The sequence below is a fragment of the Saccopteryx bilineata genome, chromosome 2 (assembly GCF_036850765.1).
Source record: "Saccopteryx bilineata isolate mSacBil1 chromosome 2, mSacBil1_pri_phased_curated, whole genome shotgun sequence".
Classification (NCBI taxonomy): domain Eukaryota; kingdom Metazoa; phylum Chordata; class Mammalia; order Chiroptera; family Emballonuridae; genus Saccopteryx; species Saccopteryx bilineata.
In genome coordinates this window covers 377488252-377507327 of record NC_089491.1, presented here as the reverse complement: position 1 = coordinate 377507327, position 19076 = coordinate 377488252, and the positions used below count along the sequence as shown (strand labels likewise).

General features: G+C 45.1%; 1 protein-coding gene across 1 annotated transcript in view; it reads right to left on the bottom strand.

Annotated features, from left to right (window-relative positions):
* CALCOCO2 (calcium binding and coiled-coil domain 2) overlaps positions 1 to 17786 on the bottom strand; it is a 32305-nt gene extending 14519 nt beyond the window's left edge. The window contains exons 1-5 of the mRNA XM_066263868.1: positions 17695 to 17786; positions 7879 to 8067; positions 1856 to 1958; positions 1072 to 1205; positions 94 to 237 (exon numbers count right to left, since the gene is read on the bottom strand). Coding sequence (XP_066119965.1) covers positions 94 to 237; positions 1072 to 1205; positions 1856 to 1958; positions 7879 to 8058 — 561 coding nt within the window. The 5' untranslated portion in view covers positions 8059 to 8067; positions 17695 to 17786. The remainder of the gene's footprint in view (positions 1 to 93; positions 238 to 1071; positions 1206 to 1855; positions 1959 to 7878; positions 8068 to 17694) is intronic.
* Between the last annotated feature and the right edge of the window lie 1290 nt (positions 17787 to 19076).

The window sequence follows — 19076 nt, the reverse complement described above, 5'->3', positions numbered from 1 at the left end:
AGAGATTAGTAAAGGGAGTGAGATTTCAAGCAAAACAACATGGTGCTAAGAGGCACCATCCCATTCCGAGCTCCACGCTCCAAATTCACTTACCCAGCAGCGACACTGCGCCTGCGTCTTCTGGAGCGCAGCCTGCATGTCTGCGTTCTGCTTCTGGAGGCTGACACAGCTGTCCCTCAGCTCCTGGTTTTCTCTGCAAAGCTCATGGTTTTGCTGCTCAATCTCTTCCACCTCACTCTACGAAAGAGCATTCTGTAAACTCTTATTTGACCCTTTAAAGCTCAATATTCAAATCCCACTTGCAGAAAATCCCCACAGCCTGGGATAGCGAGGGTCTGGCAGAGGCCCACTCACTGTAGTGACATCCAGATAGGAGCACCCCTGTGCTCGCTCCGGCAGCACATATACAGATAGGGGCACCCCTTAGTGCGTAAGAAAGACAGTAATGGAGGTATGTCTATATAAACTGCGGCACTGGCCTGCTATTACCAAGAGGAAAGATAAACAAGTCAGGCCATAAAAAGTAAAAAAGGCGAGGGACAGAAGAATGTAGTCTTCTTGCGAGCACTTAGTATTCTTTGTTTCTCTTCTGGACTTAGCTCCTGAGGCCAGGGACAGTGGTTTAATTTATTCTTCATTGCATCCCTAGTGCCTATCATTGTGCAGGATGGAGAGTAGGTACCTTGCTATGTAACTGAGTAAGTAAATGAATGGCAGGCTCTGTGTCAGAACTGAGAGATACAAAGAACAATATCTGGTGCATCTCTCCTTAACGGAGCTTATCAATTTACTGTGGTGATAACATGTGGAGATGACAAAATTTAAGTAACTGAAAAAGTTAAGGAAATGACTGAATGTCTACTGAGTTAAAGTAGTTTTAGAGAAAGGAGAAATCACTTGTTATGATTCTTGTTAATGTTCTTGTCATTCTGGAGCAAGTTTGAGTATTATGTAAATTCTTCTCAATATCTGTTAGGCATTCAATTCAGGCTTTTTGACTCAAATTTCACCCTATCCTGGAATTGTTACTCTTAACTGGCAAGAAGAGATGGAGGCGAGATGTTTACAGACCTGAGTGGTAACAACCAAGATGTCCTCCTCACTTTCTGGACGGAACTGGAAAGGGATGCTTGCTCCCCGGACCACACCATCCTGATCCACATAGCAGAACTGGTAATACTCATCATCTTTGGGCAGGTAATAAGCTGAAAACACAATATGATTTGTAATCCAAAATTAAGTCTATATACCCTGGCCAGTTAGCTCGGTTTGTTAGAACATCATCCTGATAAGCAAAGGTTTTGAGTTCAATCCCTGGTCAGGGCACATACAGAATCAGATCAATGTTCTTGTCTTCCTCTCTCCCTTCTTCTTTCTCTAAAATTGATTTAAAAAAAAAAAAAGGTCTATTCAGAAAACTAAAAATCTGACCTGACCTGACCAGGCAGTGGCACAGTGGATAAAGTGTCGGACTGGGACGTGGAGGATCCAGGTTTGAAACCTCGAGGTTGCCAGCTTGAGTGCGGGCTCATCTGGTTTGAGCAAAGCTCACCAGCCTGAGCCCAAGGTCGCTGGATCGAGCAAGGGGTTACTCAGTCTGCTGTAGCCCCACGGTCAAGGCACATATAAGAAAGCAATCAATGAACAACGAAGGTGCTGCAACAAAGAATTGATGCTTCTCATCTCTCTCCCTTTCTGTCTGTCCCTCTCTCTGTTTCTGTCTCTGTCACAAAAGAAAAAAAAAAGAAAACTAAAAATCTGGAAGTCTTTTATCTGCTCCAGAAAGCCCAAGCTCAAGGAAATAATTTAGTCTTGGCTGCTGTCTCCAACACCTTTCATCCAATATTTTTCTCACCTTTGAATTGGACTTCCTGCTGCTTGGTTGATTTGCTGTTTGGGTCAGCGGGCAAAGTAACCCACATGAAGGTGTAATACTCACGGGTTGTCTTCCATCCCACCTGTAATGACAAGGGGCTCTGGTTCAGCTTCTGAAAGTGCTCAGAGGAAAGTCCTTATTTGGGCTGTTTTCTCAAAATGTGCTTACTTTTTATTTATGTTGAAAAGACAATAGAATGAGTTCATTATGACAAGATCCACTAACCGTGCAGCAAATCTTGTTTTTCTGACTTATGACAACATTATATGGTAAAATGTCTGGTACAACTAAAGATCGGCACACACAGAGTCCAGAATACCTGCCTTGGAAGGAAACAAAAACTCCAGCCACTCAACATCCATGACAGGAGTTCCAAAAATTCTATCTCCAAGTCAGACTCAGAACTGAGAGTTTCTGGGGGGAAAAGTTCCAGGACAGTGAACCTTGTCCCACTATCTTCTTACAATCGTGTTCTTGGAACTTCTTTTTTTTTTTTTTTTTTTTTTTTTACAGAGACAGAGACAGAGAGAGAGTCAGAAAGAGGGATAGATAGGGACAGACAGACAGGAACGGAGAGAGATGAGAAGCATCAATCATCAGTTTTTCATTGCGACACCTTAGTTGTTCATTGATTGCTTTCTCATATGTGCCTTGACCACGGGCCTTCAGCAGACCAAGTGACCCCTTGCTGGAGCCAGCGACCTTGGGTCCAAGCTGGTGAGCTTTGCTCAAACCAGATGAGCCCGCGCTCAAGCTGGCGACCTCGGGGTCTCGAACCTGGGTCCTCCGCATCCCAGTCCAACGCTCTATATTCACTGTGCCACTGCCTGGTCAGGCCTTGGAACTTCTTAATTAGAAAGCACTTTTGACCTGCCTTCTCCATTGATTTGTTCTCTTCTATGTCCAATTTAGTCTTGTCACCTATATCAACTTGGTTATACTAACTTCATTAAAAATTTTTTAAAAAATTCATTTTAGAGAGGGAGAGACAGACTGAAACATCGGTCTGTTCCTGTCTGTGCTCTGACTGGGGATCCAACCTGCAACCTCTGTGTATTACGTTGACACTTTAACCAGCTGAGCTATCTGGCCAGGGCACTACTGCATTCTTTAAATACATATATATATATTTTTTATTTTTTTTTATTTTTTCCCTTTTTGTATTTTTTTGAAGTTGGAAATGGGGAGGCAGTCAGACAGACTCCCACATGCGCCCGACCGGGATCAACCCAGCATGCCCACCAGGGGGCAATGCTCTGCCCATCTGGGGCGTTGTTCTGTTGCAACCAGAGCCATTCTAGCTCCTGAGGCCAGAGGCCACAGAGCCATCCTCAGCGCCTGGGCCAACTTTGCTCCAATGGAGCCTTGGCTGCAGGAGGGGAAGAGAGAGACAGAGAGGAAGGAGAGGGGGAGGGGTAGAGAAGCAGATGGGTGCTTCTCCTGTGTGCCCTGGCTGGGAGTCAAACCCGGGACTCCTGCACGCCAGGCCAACGCTCTACCACTGTGCCAACCGGTCAGGGCTAAATACATATATTTTTTGAAAAATGTGCATGTTGGGGATGGAAGGGCTAGAGGCTTCTTAGATTATTATGAGCTATCAGATAACTGAGTCCAGTCTATATAGTTTTTTCTTCAGTATTTTTCATAATGCATGCTTAATAAAGGCTTTTTGGTCCTAAAAAGAATAACAATCTGGCAGTCATAAAGGTCTCTTCTAGGTATTGAATGCAGTAAGTCATAAGACATAAGGATACTGTAACATATGCCTTCGAGCAGACTGCTGGCTAAGTGGAAAATATTCTCACTAAATGTGAACAGGAGTAAAAGATGGCTCAAATCCTATCTGGAAGGTAAGAGCACACCAGAGAATAGAAAGGGAACCATTGTGTCTTCAACCGAGAACACTCAGCAAATGAGAAACAAAATTACATTTATTGCAGTATTTGACCCTGCCTGAGCCCAGTGGGAAGAAAAAGAACTAAAAATAAATTCCATTTTTATATATTAAGGAATTGGAGTTTGGTTGAAAAGGCTACACTGAAAGCTCATCAAAACATACTAGGGCATGTTTTAGTGTCTCATTAATCCACACCCCATTGCTGAAAGCATCTCAGAGCCACTGCAACACGCGGTGGTGCAGGAAGCAGGATTTTATGGAGCCTTCATTCACATCCTGGAGTTTCTTAATGCTCTGGGACCAAAATATCCTTTGGAAGGGCCTAAGAATTATTGTCGCCCTGGAACAAGGAAACAACTTTTAGCTACCTGCATTTCTGTCCTTGGCCCCCCACCTGAGTAGCCTGAGTCCCAGCCGGCCCCTCGTGGCAGGGTACTCCCCTCTTAAAGCCTGGAAACATTTCCCTGCCCGGGGAAGGGAGAGTACGGACACGGGACCCTACACTGAGGGAAGGAAAGCGCTCTCCCACCCACTTTAGACTGGATCATTGGTGGTAGCTTTTGCTCTATGAAGCATGCTGCACATTCAAAAACATTTCATGAGTGCCTACTTGCTGCCAGGAAGTACCAGTGTTAGAGGTAATGTGGAATTGAGGAATAGGATTAAGAACACACTGAAAAAGCCCTGGCTGGATGGCTCAGTTGGTTAGAGCATCATCCCAATATGCAAAGGCTGCCAGTTTGATCCCTGATCAGGGCACAAACAGGAACAGATCAATGTTTCTATCTCTTTCTCTCCCTTCCTCTCTAAGAACACACTGAAAGACAAAACTTTATAGTCAACTTTTAATTCTCTATTTTACCATCTGTTGTTCAAAGGACTTCATCAGAATAGAGGAGAAGAAGCAGAGGTGTAGATGCCAAACAAGCTTGCTTTACCCATTACTCACTGGGAGATCTGGGAAAGTCACCATCTAAGTGTATTCATTGTATTCATCTGTGCACAAGAGCTAATACTGCTTACCTCCAGGGGCTGCTGTGCTGTGAGGATTAAATTAGCACACACACACACAAACACAACCTCATCCAAGACCTGGCACATCCTGTATTCTCAGAGAGTTTGTGTTCTTTTTCTATTAGTCTTAAACCTTTCTTTCAGGATTCAGGGTAGGTGTTCAAATCAATAGCTTTATGGACAATGAACATTAGAGGCCATTCTCTGGTTAACTATTTAGTCACTGAGATATGGCAATACCTCTGAAATGAGTGAAGCATTCCAAATGTAAATGCTTTTTTTTTTTTTACAGAGACAGAAAGAGAGTCAGAGTGAGGGATAGACAGGGACAGACAGACAGGAACGGAGAGATGAGAAGCATCAATCATTAGTTTTTCGTTGTGCATTGTGACACCTTAGTTGTTCATTGATTGCTTTCTTTTTTTTTTTTTTTTCATTTTTCTGAAGCTGGAAACAGGGAGAGACAGACAGACTCCCGCATGCGCCCGACCGGGATCCACCCGGCACGCCCACCAGGGGCGGTGCTCTGCCCCCCAGGGGGCGATGCTCTGCCCATCCTGGGCGTCGCCATATTGCGACCAGAGCCACTCTAGCACCTGAGGCAGAGGCCACAGAGCCATGCCCAGCGCCCAGGCCATCTTTGCTCCAATGGAGCCTCGGCTGCGGGAAGGGAAGAGAGAGACAGAGAGGAAAGCGCGGCGGAGGGGTGGAGAAGCAAATGGGCGCTTCTCCTATGTACCCTGGCCGGGAATCGAACCCGGGTCCTCCGCACGCTAGGCCGACGCTCTACCGCTGAGCCAACTGGCCAGGGCTCATTGATTGCTTTCTCATATGTGCCTTGACCGTGGGCCTTCAGCAGACTGAATAACCCCTTGCTCGAGCCAGCGACCTTGGGTCCAAGCTGGCAAGCTTTTTGCTCAAGCCAGATGAGCCCGCGCTCAAACTGGCGACCTCGGGGTCTCAAACCTGGGTCTTCCGTATCCCAGTCTGATGCTCTATCCACTGCGCCACTGCCTGGTCAGGCCCAAATGTAAATGCATTTTTAAAATGTTTTTAAACATTTGTTTTTAAAAAGCTTGATTTTCATTTGTTTTATGGGAAAGTCTTCACTGGAAGTTGCAAAGTGCTTGGAGAATACAACCCGTCTAGGTTAAACAGAAACAACAAAAGTTACAGATTATACTACAAACTCTAATAAGTATTTCTGAATCTTCCTCTTTTTTTATTATCTATATCTGCACTGTCCAATAGCCACATGATGTTATTTAATTTTAAATTAATTAAAATTAAACATTTATTTATTTTGATATGGGAGAAAGAAAGAGAGAAGCATCAACTTGTTGTTCCACTTAGCTGTTCCATTTACTTGTGTGCTCACTGGTTGCTTGTATGTGCCCTGACCGGGGATTGAACCAGCAACCTCAGCATGCCAGGATGATGCTCTACCCACTGAACAATCCAGTTAGTCGTACTAGCCACATTTTAAGTGATCAGTGTGGGTAGAGGCTATTGTACTGGGCACCGAAGGTGTAGGTCCATTGTAGTAAGTTCTATTAGATAGCTTTGCTACCTGTGGGGAAGAAATAAACTATCATCTTCTTTACAAAATAAGAAACACTGGTGTGTCAATTTTCTGTGTTAGAATATCTTTTAGTCTAATGTTTCCTGTAGTCTCGGGAACTGTCATGGTACCTGCTGATGTCCCTCTGGCTGTCTATCCCTGTCTCTAAACCCCAGCTGCCATGGCTCCAACAATTAGCTTGGAGTTTCAAACAATTAAGGAAAAGGAACTTAATGAGGGGTGTACATAAGCACCGGTGCTTCACAGTGCAGGCAGGAGTAACGTCTGACCTCAGGATGAACAGGATCGGTAAACAAGCACATGACATGCCAAAGTGTCAAAGCAAAGGTCACAGACACTGGCACTCCGAAGTATCAATTACTATTTGACCTTTATTTCCTGTCTCTGGAAATAGGAAGATTTGTCATTATGGTGTGTGTGTGTGTGACAGAGACACAGATGAGGGGAGAAGCTGAGATAGAGAGTAAGCTGATTATAATTTAAAAGTATCATTTCTGTACTTGAACTGACAGAGTAATTAGAAACTAGAAGTCACTGAGGGAGCTCATAAGGATTTCCTTGGAAATCTTTACAAAGAAGTAAGACACTTATTCAGGAACAAACTTCTTGGATGTAGGATGTCAAACCAGGTAACTTCTCAACATTCTTTCCTGATCTGTAATAGTCATATAAAAATAAACACTTGCCTGACCAGGCGGTGGCGCAGTGGATAGAGCGTCGAACTGGGATGCGGAGGACCCAGGTTCGAGACCCCAAGGTCGCCAGCTTGAGCGCGGGCTCATCTGGTTTGAGCAAAGCTCACCAGCTTGGACCCAAGGTCGCTGGCTCCAGTAAGGGGTTACTCGGTCAGCTGAAGGCCCGCGGTCAAGGCACATATGAGAAAGAATCAATGAACAACTAAGGTGTCGCAATGAAAAACTGATGATTGATGCTTCTCATCTCTCCGTTCCTGTCTGTCTGTCCCTATCTATCCCTCTCTCTCTGTCCCTGTAAAAAAAATAAAAATAAACACTCTACTAAGAAAGAAAAGAAAGCTTAAAGCCACAGAAATTATATAAGGGGACAATCACACCAGTAAAGTCACAGATGAATATTTTAAAATAGGGTAATTTTTAAAATTTACATTTGGTCTGCCCTGGCTGGATAGCTCGGTTGGTTAGAGCTTGTCCTGAAACATGAAGGTTGCAGGTTCGATCCCTGGTCATGGACATATGGAAACAGATCAATGTTTCTGTCTCTCTCTCTCCCTCTCTCTATAATCAATCAATAAATTTTTAAAAATTTACATTTGGTCTCTGAAAGCATCATAAGACTTGGGGACTGTATGATTTGCCACCATATTTTCACTCAAGTCCCAGAGCATATGTTGGTGCGTGAAGGGCAAAGTGCTAGGGAGCTGCGTTCAGGACTTGAAAATTGGCCAGGTGTAAGAAGCAAAATGCTTCTCATACACGGCCATGAAGATTCGCCTCTAGTTCCCAGTCGCTTGGTACTCAATTAACTGCTTACCCTAAAGATTCCAATCCAATCCTTTCGCCGGGGAATGAAACGCTGAGTGAGGGTGTAGTAGCATGTGACATCCCCTCCAGGAACATAGAACTTCTCCACACTGGTAAAGATGACCTGGGAGAAGTCACAATGATCCAGCAAGACAGCTGATGTGGGGGGGTCTTCTACTGTCTGTTCCATGGTGGGGTCCTGTTAGGAGAGAGGGGACAGAATGAGGCTCAGACAGGGTGGCTGGAAGTGGTGGAGACTGACTTCTAGGCTCTTATCCAGGGAACATTCGTTCCAGACAAGTTGGGAAAAGCAAAAAAAAAGCCTGACTGGAACTGAGATCATCCAACTCACTTTCAGTTTCACTTTGAGCCATTTTTGCATTTATAACTTTCTATACGAATTTTCTGAGAATATCTTTGACCTCTTCACCACAGACACCACCCCCCACAGAACCTCAATTCTCTGCTCATAACTACTGTTGTTCACCTTCTTCTAAATGCTTTAAATAATTAAGCCAGCCTCCCTAGAGGAAAGTAGTTTGAGCCGGGAATTGTAAGATATAGGTTCTAGATTTTCATCCCAATAAGCCCTGCGACTTTCAGAATACCATTTTCTCTAGATTCCAACTTTTCCATTCAATTCCACCCATCCTATAGGGCCTTCCATGTATTAAGGCACTCTGTTAGGAGTTGGGGATGGTGCAGGAACAAAGACAAGGATGAGAGGTGACTATGTGACATGCAGAGGTGACAAGCATGGATTCTGAAATCAGAAGAGCGGAGTTCAAATTCCAGCTTCACCACCAATTAAATGCATGACCTTGGGCAATTTACTTAATCAACTGGGCTCTGGTTTTCTCATCTGTAAAATGGGGCTCATCACATCTACTGCACTCGTTTTTCTGTGAGTCTGAATTGAAATACTGTAAAGTGTCCAGTCCTTAAATCAGATTGCCATAGGGAAGGCACTGCACACAGAGTAGGGACAGGCTAAATGACAGAATAAAGTGCTTAGTACAGAGTCTGCACAAAGAAAGGATTTAACACGTTAGTGATTATTGCTAGTGTGTGTGTGTGTGTGTTGTTTTTGTTTTTTCCTTCTGGTACAATGCTTGCCCTCAAAATGGGTCCCAATCCAATATGGAAGTTAGATGAGGAAACAAGTGACAGCTAAATGGATGGTACAAGAACAAAATTTCTTAGGTTCAAAAGAGGGAGAGATACGACTGGTTAGGAAAATGGAGAAAAGCTTCGGGGAGTGCGCACTCTTCCAGATAAACCCCTCAAGGAAGATCAGGATTTTGACAAATAGGTTTGGGGGGAGGACATTCCAGGAATGCATAACAGCAAAGAAACAGAAAAGTGCAGCCCCTGTTTGGAGGACAGCAAGCAGGTCTGGATCCCTATCTATAAAATGGAGAGGATCATTTCTAGGTCACAGTACAGATAAAATGCAAGCAAGGATGGGAAACAATTGGGAGGTAAAAACAATACATAAAAGAAACAAAGTCTTTTCAGTTGTCGAGCCAATACTCCCCTCCAACCCCCTCAAAGGTTACATGCCTTGTCTTGTAAATGCATCCGGTTCTAACATGTAGTGAGTCCATGATTCTTAACCAGAATTTTACTGGGAGATAAACACAGTATTACAGCTTTCCAAGGCAGATGTAGAAAGATCTGTGCACATGCAAGCACTATATGACGCCTACCAATCCAGCTGTTGGAACATGTTGGAAGATTGTATGCAGGCACACACACAACTTAAAATAAGAAAGTAGCTCTTCTAGGCCTGCCCCACCCTACTTACTTTCTGGTTTTATTTTGAACTCTAAGCAACCAGGCCTCTTCTTCCAAGTCTCGCCAGAAACCAGTTTTGTTTTTCACAGAGAAGGCAAAGGGACTTGGAGGTACTGAACTATTTATTCTTGGGATTGAGTTTAGTAGCTAAAAAAATGTATTGGCTTTCTGGTTTGTGACACAGTTTAACCACATCCTCAACCTCAAACCTCAGATCAGTTTTTCTGAGGAAGAGAGAGATCACATTGCAGTCTGTCAGGACTTGTTCCTCATGATAAGCTGCTGCTTGGTGAGCTCTTACAGATGTTTTGGGAGGGAGGGGGGAAGGTTTCTCAGGTTCAGACCCCTAACTTCCCCAGTGCTCTCCAGTCATACTGAGGACAGCATATCCACTCTGTCCTGAGCCTGGAGCGCCATTTATCTGAGCACGTAAAATGACTTAAACTGTCTTTTGACTATAGATCTAAAGAACACTCCGGTAAGAGTGACTTCAGAAAATGTCTCATTTAATCTACGTGCCATACTTTCTGTTCTTTTCCGTCATAACATTATCACCACTGTATACATGACATAATGCCTAGCCCATAGTATTTGCTGCTTGAGTATTCACTGAATAAATGAGTGAATAAGATATGTATATAATTCACCAAAAAATAAAAGGAAGGGGCTCTGTACATAAACAATGGTATAAAAGGTGGTATAAAAGGACTAATTCTTTTTTATTAGTCTTGCTCTTATTTGTGGGCTACCCTTGGAGCAGCTGCTGTTTCTCAGCTTTCTCTTTTCTAGGGGAAGGAGATGAGAATCTCCAAGCGCCAGGTCAATTCTTGGACAGCTGGTTCAGCAAGCAGAGCGAGTTCGGGTGGCATGGTGCCAAAGAAACAAGAGGCACAGATTTGATTTCCTTAAGAACCCATAAAATCCACACTCCATTACCTACCTTCCACACACTCAAACTCTAGCAAGCTTCCTGGCAAATGGATGCTACCGTGAAAGACAAGACCAGGAAGGGTATGGGGCCTTGATATAGTTTCTCTTTCCTTGTAAAGAACAATCTATATGTTAGCTCATGAACAGAAGAACACTGATGGAAGGTCAGCGTATATGTTCGAAACAATATGGAAGAGCTCATGTCAAAGCTTGGGTGTAGATTCAATGGACACTTTATCTTTTTTCTTTCATCTGAGGACCTACTCATCTGTCTAGAAAAGTCAAAAGTTTGGTTCCTTGCTCATCAAACATGTAAGAGACTTCATGAAGTTCCTTATTTCAGTGATCTCATCACTTTCTCAAGATTCAAAGGGCAACCAATGGCACTCTGGATATTTGAAACTCAACCATTCTTTTTTGTGTGTGTGTGACAGAGATAGAGAGAGACAGAGAGGGACAGACAGGAAGGAGAGAGATGAGAAGCATCAATTCTTTGTTGTGGCACCTTAGTTGATCATTGATTGTTTTCTCATATGTGCCTTGACCCGGGGACTACAGCAGACTGAGTGACCCCTTGCTCAAGTCAGCGGCCTTGGGTTCAAGCTGGTGAGCCTTGCTCAAACCAGATGAGCCTGTGCTCAAGCTGGCGACCTCGGGGTTTCGAATCTGGGTCCTCCGCGTCCCAATCTGACTCTCTATCCACTGCGCCACTGCCTGGTTAGGCGAAACTCAACCATTCTTGAAAGAAAAACTCTCCTCTGCCAAGACTGGGAAAGGGGCTGAGGAGGCACACAGAGCAGAAGAGAGCAGAACAGAGCAGTGGCTTCCTGTCTACCTCTTACCAAAGCTGAGGACAGAGAAGGCCCTGGGCAAATCTAGAGCACAACCATGCCAATCTAAAAATACCTCATTCAGCTTTTCCTGGAAGGAAGGGATCTACTCATTTTTAAGGTCAGTGATCCTTTTTTTTTTTTTCTTAATTGATTTGAGAAAGAGAGAGAGGGAGAAAGGGAGAGTGATGACAAGCATCGTAGTTGCTTCACTTTAGTTTCTCATTGATTGCTTCTCATAGGTGCCTTGGCCAGGGGCACTCAAACTGAGCCAGTGACTCCTTGTTCAAGCCAATGACCTTGGGCGTAAACCAGTGACCTTGGGCTTCAAATCAGCAACCTCTGGGCTTAAGCCAGTGAAGGTCAGGAATTCTTAAAGTCTTTTGTCCCTTCTGGTGATAAAATTCCTTGGGAGAAATGGGAATTTACTTTTCTGACAAAGCAGTCTAAATATGACTTTTTGTGGAGGGGGGGCAAGAAAGATGTGTAAAAAAAATTAGAATGATTTAAGCATTAATTTCCCCCTCCTTTACCCACTCTTCCCACTCGTACCTGTCCACCATACACTTCTAATTCTGGTAATATCCACAGAGGCGAGGAAGGGAGAAAAAATACATGAGCAGAAGTTACCATAACTTTAGAAGCCCAGGAGCAACTGAGTCACAAAAAAGCTCTGGGATGAATTAGGCCCCCTGGAAATTGTGGAAAGGTATTCCACTAATTCCTTAACCGTACCCTCTAGTCATAGATGGCCACATGAGGAGTGACCAGGGAAAACAAATAGAGGTTTTAAAAAACAAACCAGCAAGCCTGGGAGAACAATGCAGATTCCATAAATTGTCACAGGCATTTTATCTGGACTCTGGCATTGTTGTTACTTTGTTGTTGTTGTTGTTCAGTTGCCAAAAGGATTAGGTCCTCTGAGGAGGTGGAAATAATAGGCAATGTATTTTAAAATAAGTCCCCTGAACTAGCTCCTGGCTTCTAAGAAAATTTGACATCCATCGAGCCACTGGCTGCGACAATGGAAGAGAGAGAGAAAGGGAGAAGTAGTGGAAAAGAATTAGATGCTTATTTCTCATGTTCATCTAATGGGCACTTCCAGCCTTATATACTACTCCCAGGGCTGTTCCATGAGGGCAGAGAGTCTCTTACGTCTTCTGAAAAAAAGGAATAACAACCAGTTTGACGTCTGCTCATTCTGAGTATGCCTATAAACTACACTCACAGGATTTTTAGTAGAAAAATTTTCAATGTTGTAAAGCTTCCTGGTTCAAATTCTAACTGCAAATATTCAACTAAATCAACACACCAATTTTTCTAAAGATGTTCCTCATGTATCCTGGACCACAAAGAATAAATAACTTTATTAAAAATAACTAGGCCCTGGCCTGACCTGTGGTGGCGCAGTGGATAAAGCGTTGACCTGGAAATGCTGAGGTCGCTGGTTCGAAACCCTGGGCTTGCCTGGTCAAGGCACATATGGGAGTTGATGCTTCCTGCTCCTCCCCCGTTCTCTCTTTCTCTCCTTTCTAAAAACAAAACAAAACAAAACAACAACAAAAAAAATAACTAGGCCCTGGCCGGTTGACTCAGTGGTAGAGTGTCGGCCTGGCATGCAGAAGTCCCGGGGTTCGATTCCCGGCCAGGGCACACAGGAGAAGCGCCCATCTGCTTCTCCACCCCTCCCCCTCTCCTTCCTCTCTGTCTCTCTCTTCCCCTCCTGCAGTCGAGGCTCCATTGGAGCAAAGATGGCCCGGGCGCTGGGGATGGCTCCTCGGCCTCTGCCCCAGGCGCTAGAGTGGCTCTGGTCGCAACAGAGCGCTGCCCGGGAGGAGCAGAGCATCGCCCCCTGGTGGGCAGAGCGCCACCCCCTGGTGGGCGTGCCGGGTGGATCCCGGTCTGGCGCATGCGGGAGTCTGTCTCTCCCCGTTTCTAGCTTCAGAAAAATACAAAAAAAACCCAAAACAACAAAAAAACCAAATTAGACTTCATCCTGGCCAGGTAGCTCAGTTGGTTAAAGTGTTATCCAGAATCACCAAAATTGCAGTTTGATCCCCAGTCAGGGCACATACAAGGATCAGCCAATGGAGCCTGACTGGTGGCGGCACAGTGAATAGAGCGAGCATCGACCTGGGACACTGTGGTCCCAAGTTTGAAACCCAAAGGTCGCTGGCTTGAGTGCAGACTCATCTGGCTTGAGCCAGACTCCCCAGGTGGGATCATCAAAATGATATGGTCACAGTCCTGGCTGGTTGGCTCAGCGGTGGAGCGTTGGCTTGGTGTGTGGAAAGTCCCTGGTTTGATTCCTGGTCAGGGCACACAGAAGCGCCCATCTGCTTCTCTACCCCTCCCTCTCCTTCCTCTCTGTCTCTCTCTTTCCCTCCCGCAGCCAAGGCTCCACTGGAGCAAAGTTGGCTGGGGTGCTGAGGACGGGTCCATGGCCTCTGTGTCAGGCGCTAGAATGGCTCCTGCCACAACTGAGCAACGCCCCAGATGGGCAGAGCATCGCCCCTATGGGCATGGGTGGATCCTGGTCAGGCCCATGCAGGAGTCTGTCTGACTGCCTCCCCACTTCTAACTTCGGAAAAATTAAACAAACAAACAAACAAACACACAAAAAAACGATACCATGGTTGCTGGCTTGAGTAAGGGTCACTGACTCGGCAGGCACGTATGAGAAGCAATCAATGACATAACTACATGTTGATGCTTCTCATCTCCTTTTCTGTCTTTGTGTGTCTCTCTCTTGCAAAAAAAAAAAATCAATGAAAAAAAATCAATGAATGTATAAATAAGTGGAACAATGACATGCTGTTTCTCTCTCTCTCTCAAATAAATAAATATAAAATCAAAATAGGGCCCTGGCCGGTTGGCTCAGTGGTAGAGCATTGGCCTGGCGTGCAGGAGTCCCAGGTTCGATTCCCGACCAGGGCACACAGGAGAAGCGCCCATCTGCTTCTCCACCCCTCCCCCCTCTCCTTCCTCTGTCTCTCTCTTCCTCTCCTGCAGCCAAGGCTCCATTGGAGCAAAGTTGGCCCGGGCGCTGAGGATGGCTCTGTGGCCTCTGCCTCAGGCGCTAGAATGGCTCTGGTCGCAACAGAGCAACGCCCCAGATGGGCAGAGCATCGCCTCCTGGTGGGCGTGCTGGGTGGATCCTGGTCGGGCGCATGCGGGAGTCTGTCTGACTGCCTTCCCGGTTCCAACTTCAGAAAAATACAAAAAAACCCCAAAAAACCAAAATAGTTTTCTACCTGAAAGAATACCTAACTTTTTACATTAGCCTTTTATAGAAGTGGGCACATGTTTCAAGAGAAATGAAGGTTATAGGTAGTTTCTCTAGATTAGGTTACAGAAGAAAACCAAACGCTTCTATAGCCAAGAAAGAAATGTAATTCCTTATTTGGGAAAAGTAAAACAAAGATAAATAAAAACCAAACCCACATTAGTCTAATTTCTTCCTCCTTCTGCTTACTTAACTTTCTAAACAATTAGCAGTTAGCAAGTAGATGAACTGACTTGAGGCCTACTCCTCCGTGGCCCAGGAACAGATAGATGCTGCCACAGAAATACCCTTAGAGAACAAACGACAACAGATACAGTGGGTTTGTAGATGGCCTGAGACAGGGAGCAAAAGACACATAGTCACTTGTCCTCAAATTATTGAGCCACTTGCTGTAACTCAAATTTTCCAAGTTTATTATAGTTCCTTACCTAAAATCTTTCAGAGTGCCTTAGAAAAATTGTATACCCCCCGCCCCCAGGCTTTACATATGCTCAGTAACAACTGTTTGGGTTGGCTGCCCAGCTTGTTCTAAACAGGCTCTCATCCCACACCCCACACCACCATTGCCAGCAGTACTTGAGAGGAACAGAAAAATTGTTCTGGTACATAAGATGCAGGCAACCAGAAGAAAGTGTGCGAAGCTCAAAGTTGTGTATTAAATCTCCGTTTTACTTTACTGAGATTTTATACTTTTTCTCTGAATGGGGTGACCATGCTAACCTCTGAAGTGAAAAGCATAGTGATAGTGTTCGCAGTGCTGTGGAAATGGGACGAGGCTAGGAGCCGGGGCACCTGGGTTCCTGTCTTAGTTCTGCCACCAACAAGCTCTGAGATCTTGGTGAAGTGGCACTATCTTCCTTTTAGACCTCAGTTTCCTCATCAGTAAAATGCACAGATCAGGGTAAAAAACCTGTAAAACTTTCCAGCTATAATGATGATTCTGAGTGAAAGAAAAAAGAATTATTTTAACTGCCTCTCCATCTAAGAAAATAAGGGCCTGACAGGTGGTGGTGCAGTAGAGAGAGCGTTGACCTGGGACACTGAGGGCCCGGTTTGAAACCTTGAGGTCGCCAGCTTGAGCATGGTATCATGTTGCTGGCTTGAAGCCCAAGGCCGCTGGCTTGAGCAAGGGATCACCGGTTTGGCTTGAGCCCTTGGGGTGAAGGCAGATATGACAAGCAAACAATAAACTAAAATAAAACAACTGAGAGTTGATGCTTATCTCTCCCCCCTTCACCTTTCTGTCTCTCTAAAAAAGAATAGAAGAAGAAGAAGAAGCAGGGCCATGGCAGTCTATCAATAAGCACTGTCAAATCCTTTTAAAGAGCCTTATACTATCTGACTTGAAAGATAATGCGACTATATGACTGGTTAGTGCTATGAAACTCTCACTGACCATCTTTCTCAAGGTCCTTTCCACTCCACAGCTGTCATATCTGCTAAAGGGTAGTTTCAGATAGAGGCCTTCTGAAGTGAGTCACCCGTGTCTTCCTTAATCATGTGCTCTACATTATCTACAGAGACCTATTGCCTAAAAAGTCTTTTGCTTTAAATGGTTTTTGCAGTAGTGGAGAAAAATTATATGTAACATCATTTAGTTCTCTTTAAATTTTTTTATTGATTGATTTTTAGAGAGAGGAGTGAGAAAGAGGGGAAAGAAGCTGTAAGCATCAACTCGTAGTAGTTGCTTTCTGCATGTGCCTGGACGTTTCTAACCAGTGACGCTTTATCCACCTCACCACCACAGGGCAAAGCCGTTTAGTTCTAATGTTGGTAAGATGCTGTAGGAACTTTTTTTTTTTTTTTTACAGGGACAGAGAGAGAGTCAGAGAGAGGGATAGACAGGCACAGAGAGAGATGAGAAGCATCAATCATCAGTTTTTCGTTGCGAGACCTTGGTTGTTCATTGATTGCTTTCTCATATGTGCCTTGACGGCGGTCCTTCAGCAGACTCACTGAGTAACCCCTTGCTGGAGCTAGCGACCTTGGGTCCAAGCTGGTGAGCTTTTGCTCAAACCACATGAGCCCGCACTCAAGCGACCTCAGGGTCTCAAACCTGGGTCCTCCGCATCCCAGTCCAACGCTCTATCCACTGCGCCACCGCCTGGTCAGGCAGACCTTAACTCTTGTTTATATCAATTAGCCTCTGGTAAAACTGGCTTGCTAAAACGTTTGGCTTAAAGTCGCAGAACCTATGAAAACGCTAAGTGAGGATTTACTGTATAGCATGTATATTATTCTACTCAGCTCCAACCAAGGGCATTTGTTGGCTTGCATCAAGAGCTAAATATCCAAGGGATAAAATGTTAACATGCGCGGGAGAGGTTGAATTTACGGTGTGAGCAGGAACGTTAGCTCCCAAACTAAACTGGCCTGAAGGTGGCAGTGGGAGGGGCTATGGGAGACCGGCTGGAAAGAAGCAGGTCACTATACCCCAGCTGTCTCTCCTTCTCGGATGCCTAGAACACCTCCTCCAATTACAGCGGCCTCATCTGAAGGAAAGGGGCTTCAGGGATCGAGCCTACTCACAGACAGGGAAAATGAGCCCCAATGAGAAAGTAACTGGCCGAGGTGACTGGGCAGGGCCTCGCCTCCGCCTCCAAGCAAACAACGATGATGTTACGGACAAGGATTAAGGAACCACTAGGACCTCCGTCCGCGGGAGGGGGCGTGATGCAGTGACGTCAAGACCCTCACTCCAGTCAGAGCGGTACCTTCTGCCCAAGGAGTGTCCCACCCGGCCACAAGCCCTCCCCTGCTAGGGAGAAAACTGCCTTTCAACTCTTCAAGGCCGCGCAAAGAGCTCCAGAGGCTCATGACGCCACTCCCACTTACTGTCTCCCTAGAAAGATGGAAGGAGGTGAAAACCGAAACCGGTAGCACCTTTACCGCTCATGGTACTTTCTCAGGTCTGGAAGTCTGATTTTGGGGAACCTGAGGGCCCAACTGCCACTAATTACCCTCCTTCACTTTACGGACTCACCCGGGGCAGCAGCTGGCCGCGGCGCAACAGCAACAGGACAGGGCAGAGGACAGGGGCGGAGCCAAAACCCCAAGGGAGCGCTGATCCCTTCTGACCCCGCCTACACGTCACAGTGGTCAGCAAGCCCCGCCCTCACCGCGGTGCTTGGTGGGACTTATAGTATTCAGGTGACTGGGTTCCAGCGGCCCACAGCTTGCTACCCTCTACGGTTTTTCCCAGCGATCTCACTCCGCGGAGCCTATTCCACTAAAACAAGCAGTTTACTTACCTTAAAGAAGTCAAACTTAAGCTTTTTCAGTTTTGAATAAGAAAACTCCATACCTTTGAAGGGCCGTTGAGAGGTCATCTTTGTTTTTCTCCTGTCTCCACATATCATTTCACTAACAGTCTTATAGATGAGACTCCCTTTGGCATTTAATCACGCCTTGCACTTGCCCCTAAAGGGGTCCCATCAGTTTTCCTTGGTACTCCAGATTCTGTGTTTCATCATTCCCTTTCTATAAAGAAATTATTCTTTAGCATGAACTCTGCCTGCCAAGGTAGTACTCTTCCCAACTGTGTAAGCGTCAACTCAGCAAAATCCTGCTAAGTCACTTCTGAGAAAATTCCCCAACTTCGATAGCTGAACAATCCCCTGCCGACGTTAGCAAGACTCCTAAGCTGGTTTAGCAAGAATCCCCCCTACCCTTGGTGTCTCCTGTTAGTAGTTTTCCATTCACTTGTCCTTATTGTATTTGGAGTTGAATACAATCTTTCTCCCTTGTTGTAATGTCCTTATTGCAATAGTCCTGGATAAAGTCTTGCTTACCATTTTAACAAGTGTCAGAATAGTTATTTCTTTAACACTGCACATGCTATCTATGAAAGGTTAAAGTAAAAAGTGCCTCTCCTCCAAGAAGTAGCATCTGTCTAAATCTGGAAGGAAACTTTCTGCTATCTAACCAGAGAAGTTATGCCCTAAAGCCACTTTGGGTTTCAGACAGGAGACTGAGCATCCTAATTCTGCCTTCTCACAAGACTAGTGGCATTTAACTGAGGTGAATGGTGGGAAATGAATAAACCAGGGAGTGGGGCTTCAGTTGAAAGTTTCAGATCATCTTCTGAGTTACCAAAATAATAGTCTTTTATTTTATTTTATTTTTAATTTTTATTTTTTTATTTATTCATTTTAGAGAGAATAGAGAGAAGGAGAGAGAGAGAGAGAGAGAAGAGAGAGACAGGGGGGAGGAGCTGGAAGCATCAACTCCCATATGTGCCTTGACCAGGCAAGCCCAGGGTTTCGAACCGGCAACCTCAGCATTTCCAGTTCGACGCTTTATCCACTGCGCCACCAAAGGTCAGGCTAAAGTCTTTTATTTTTTAATTTATTTATTGGTTTTAGA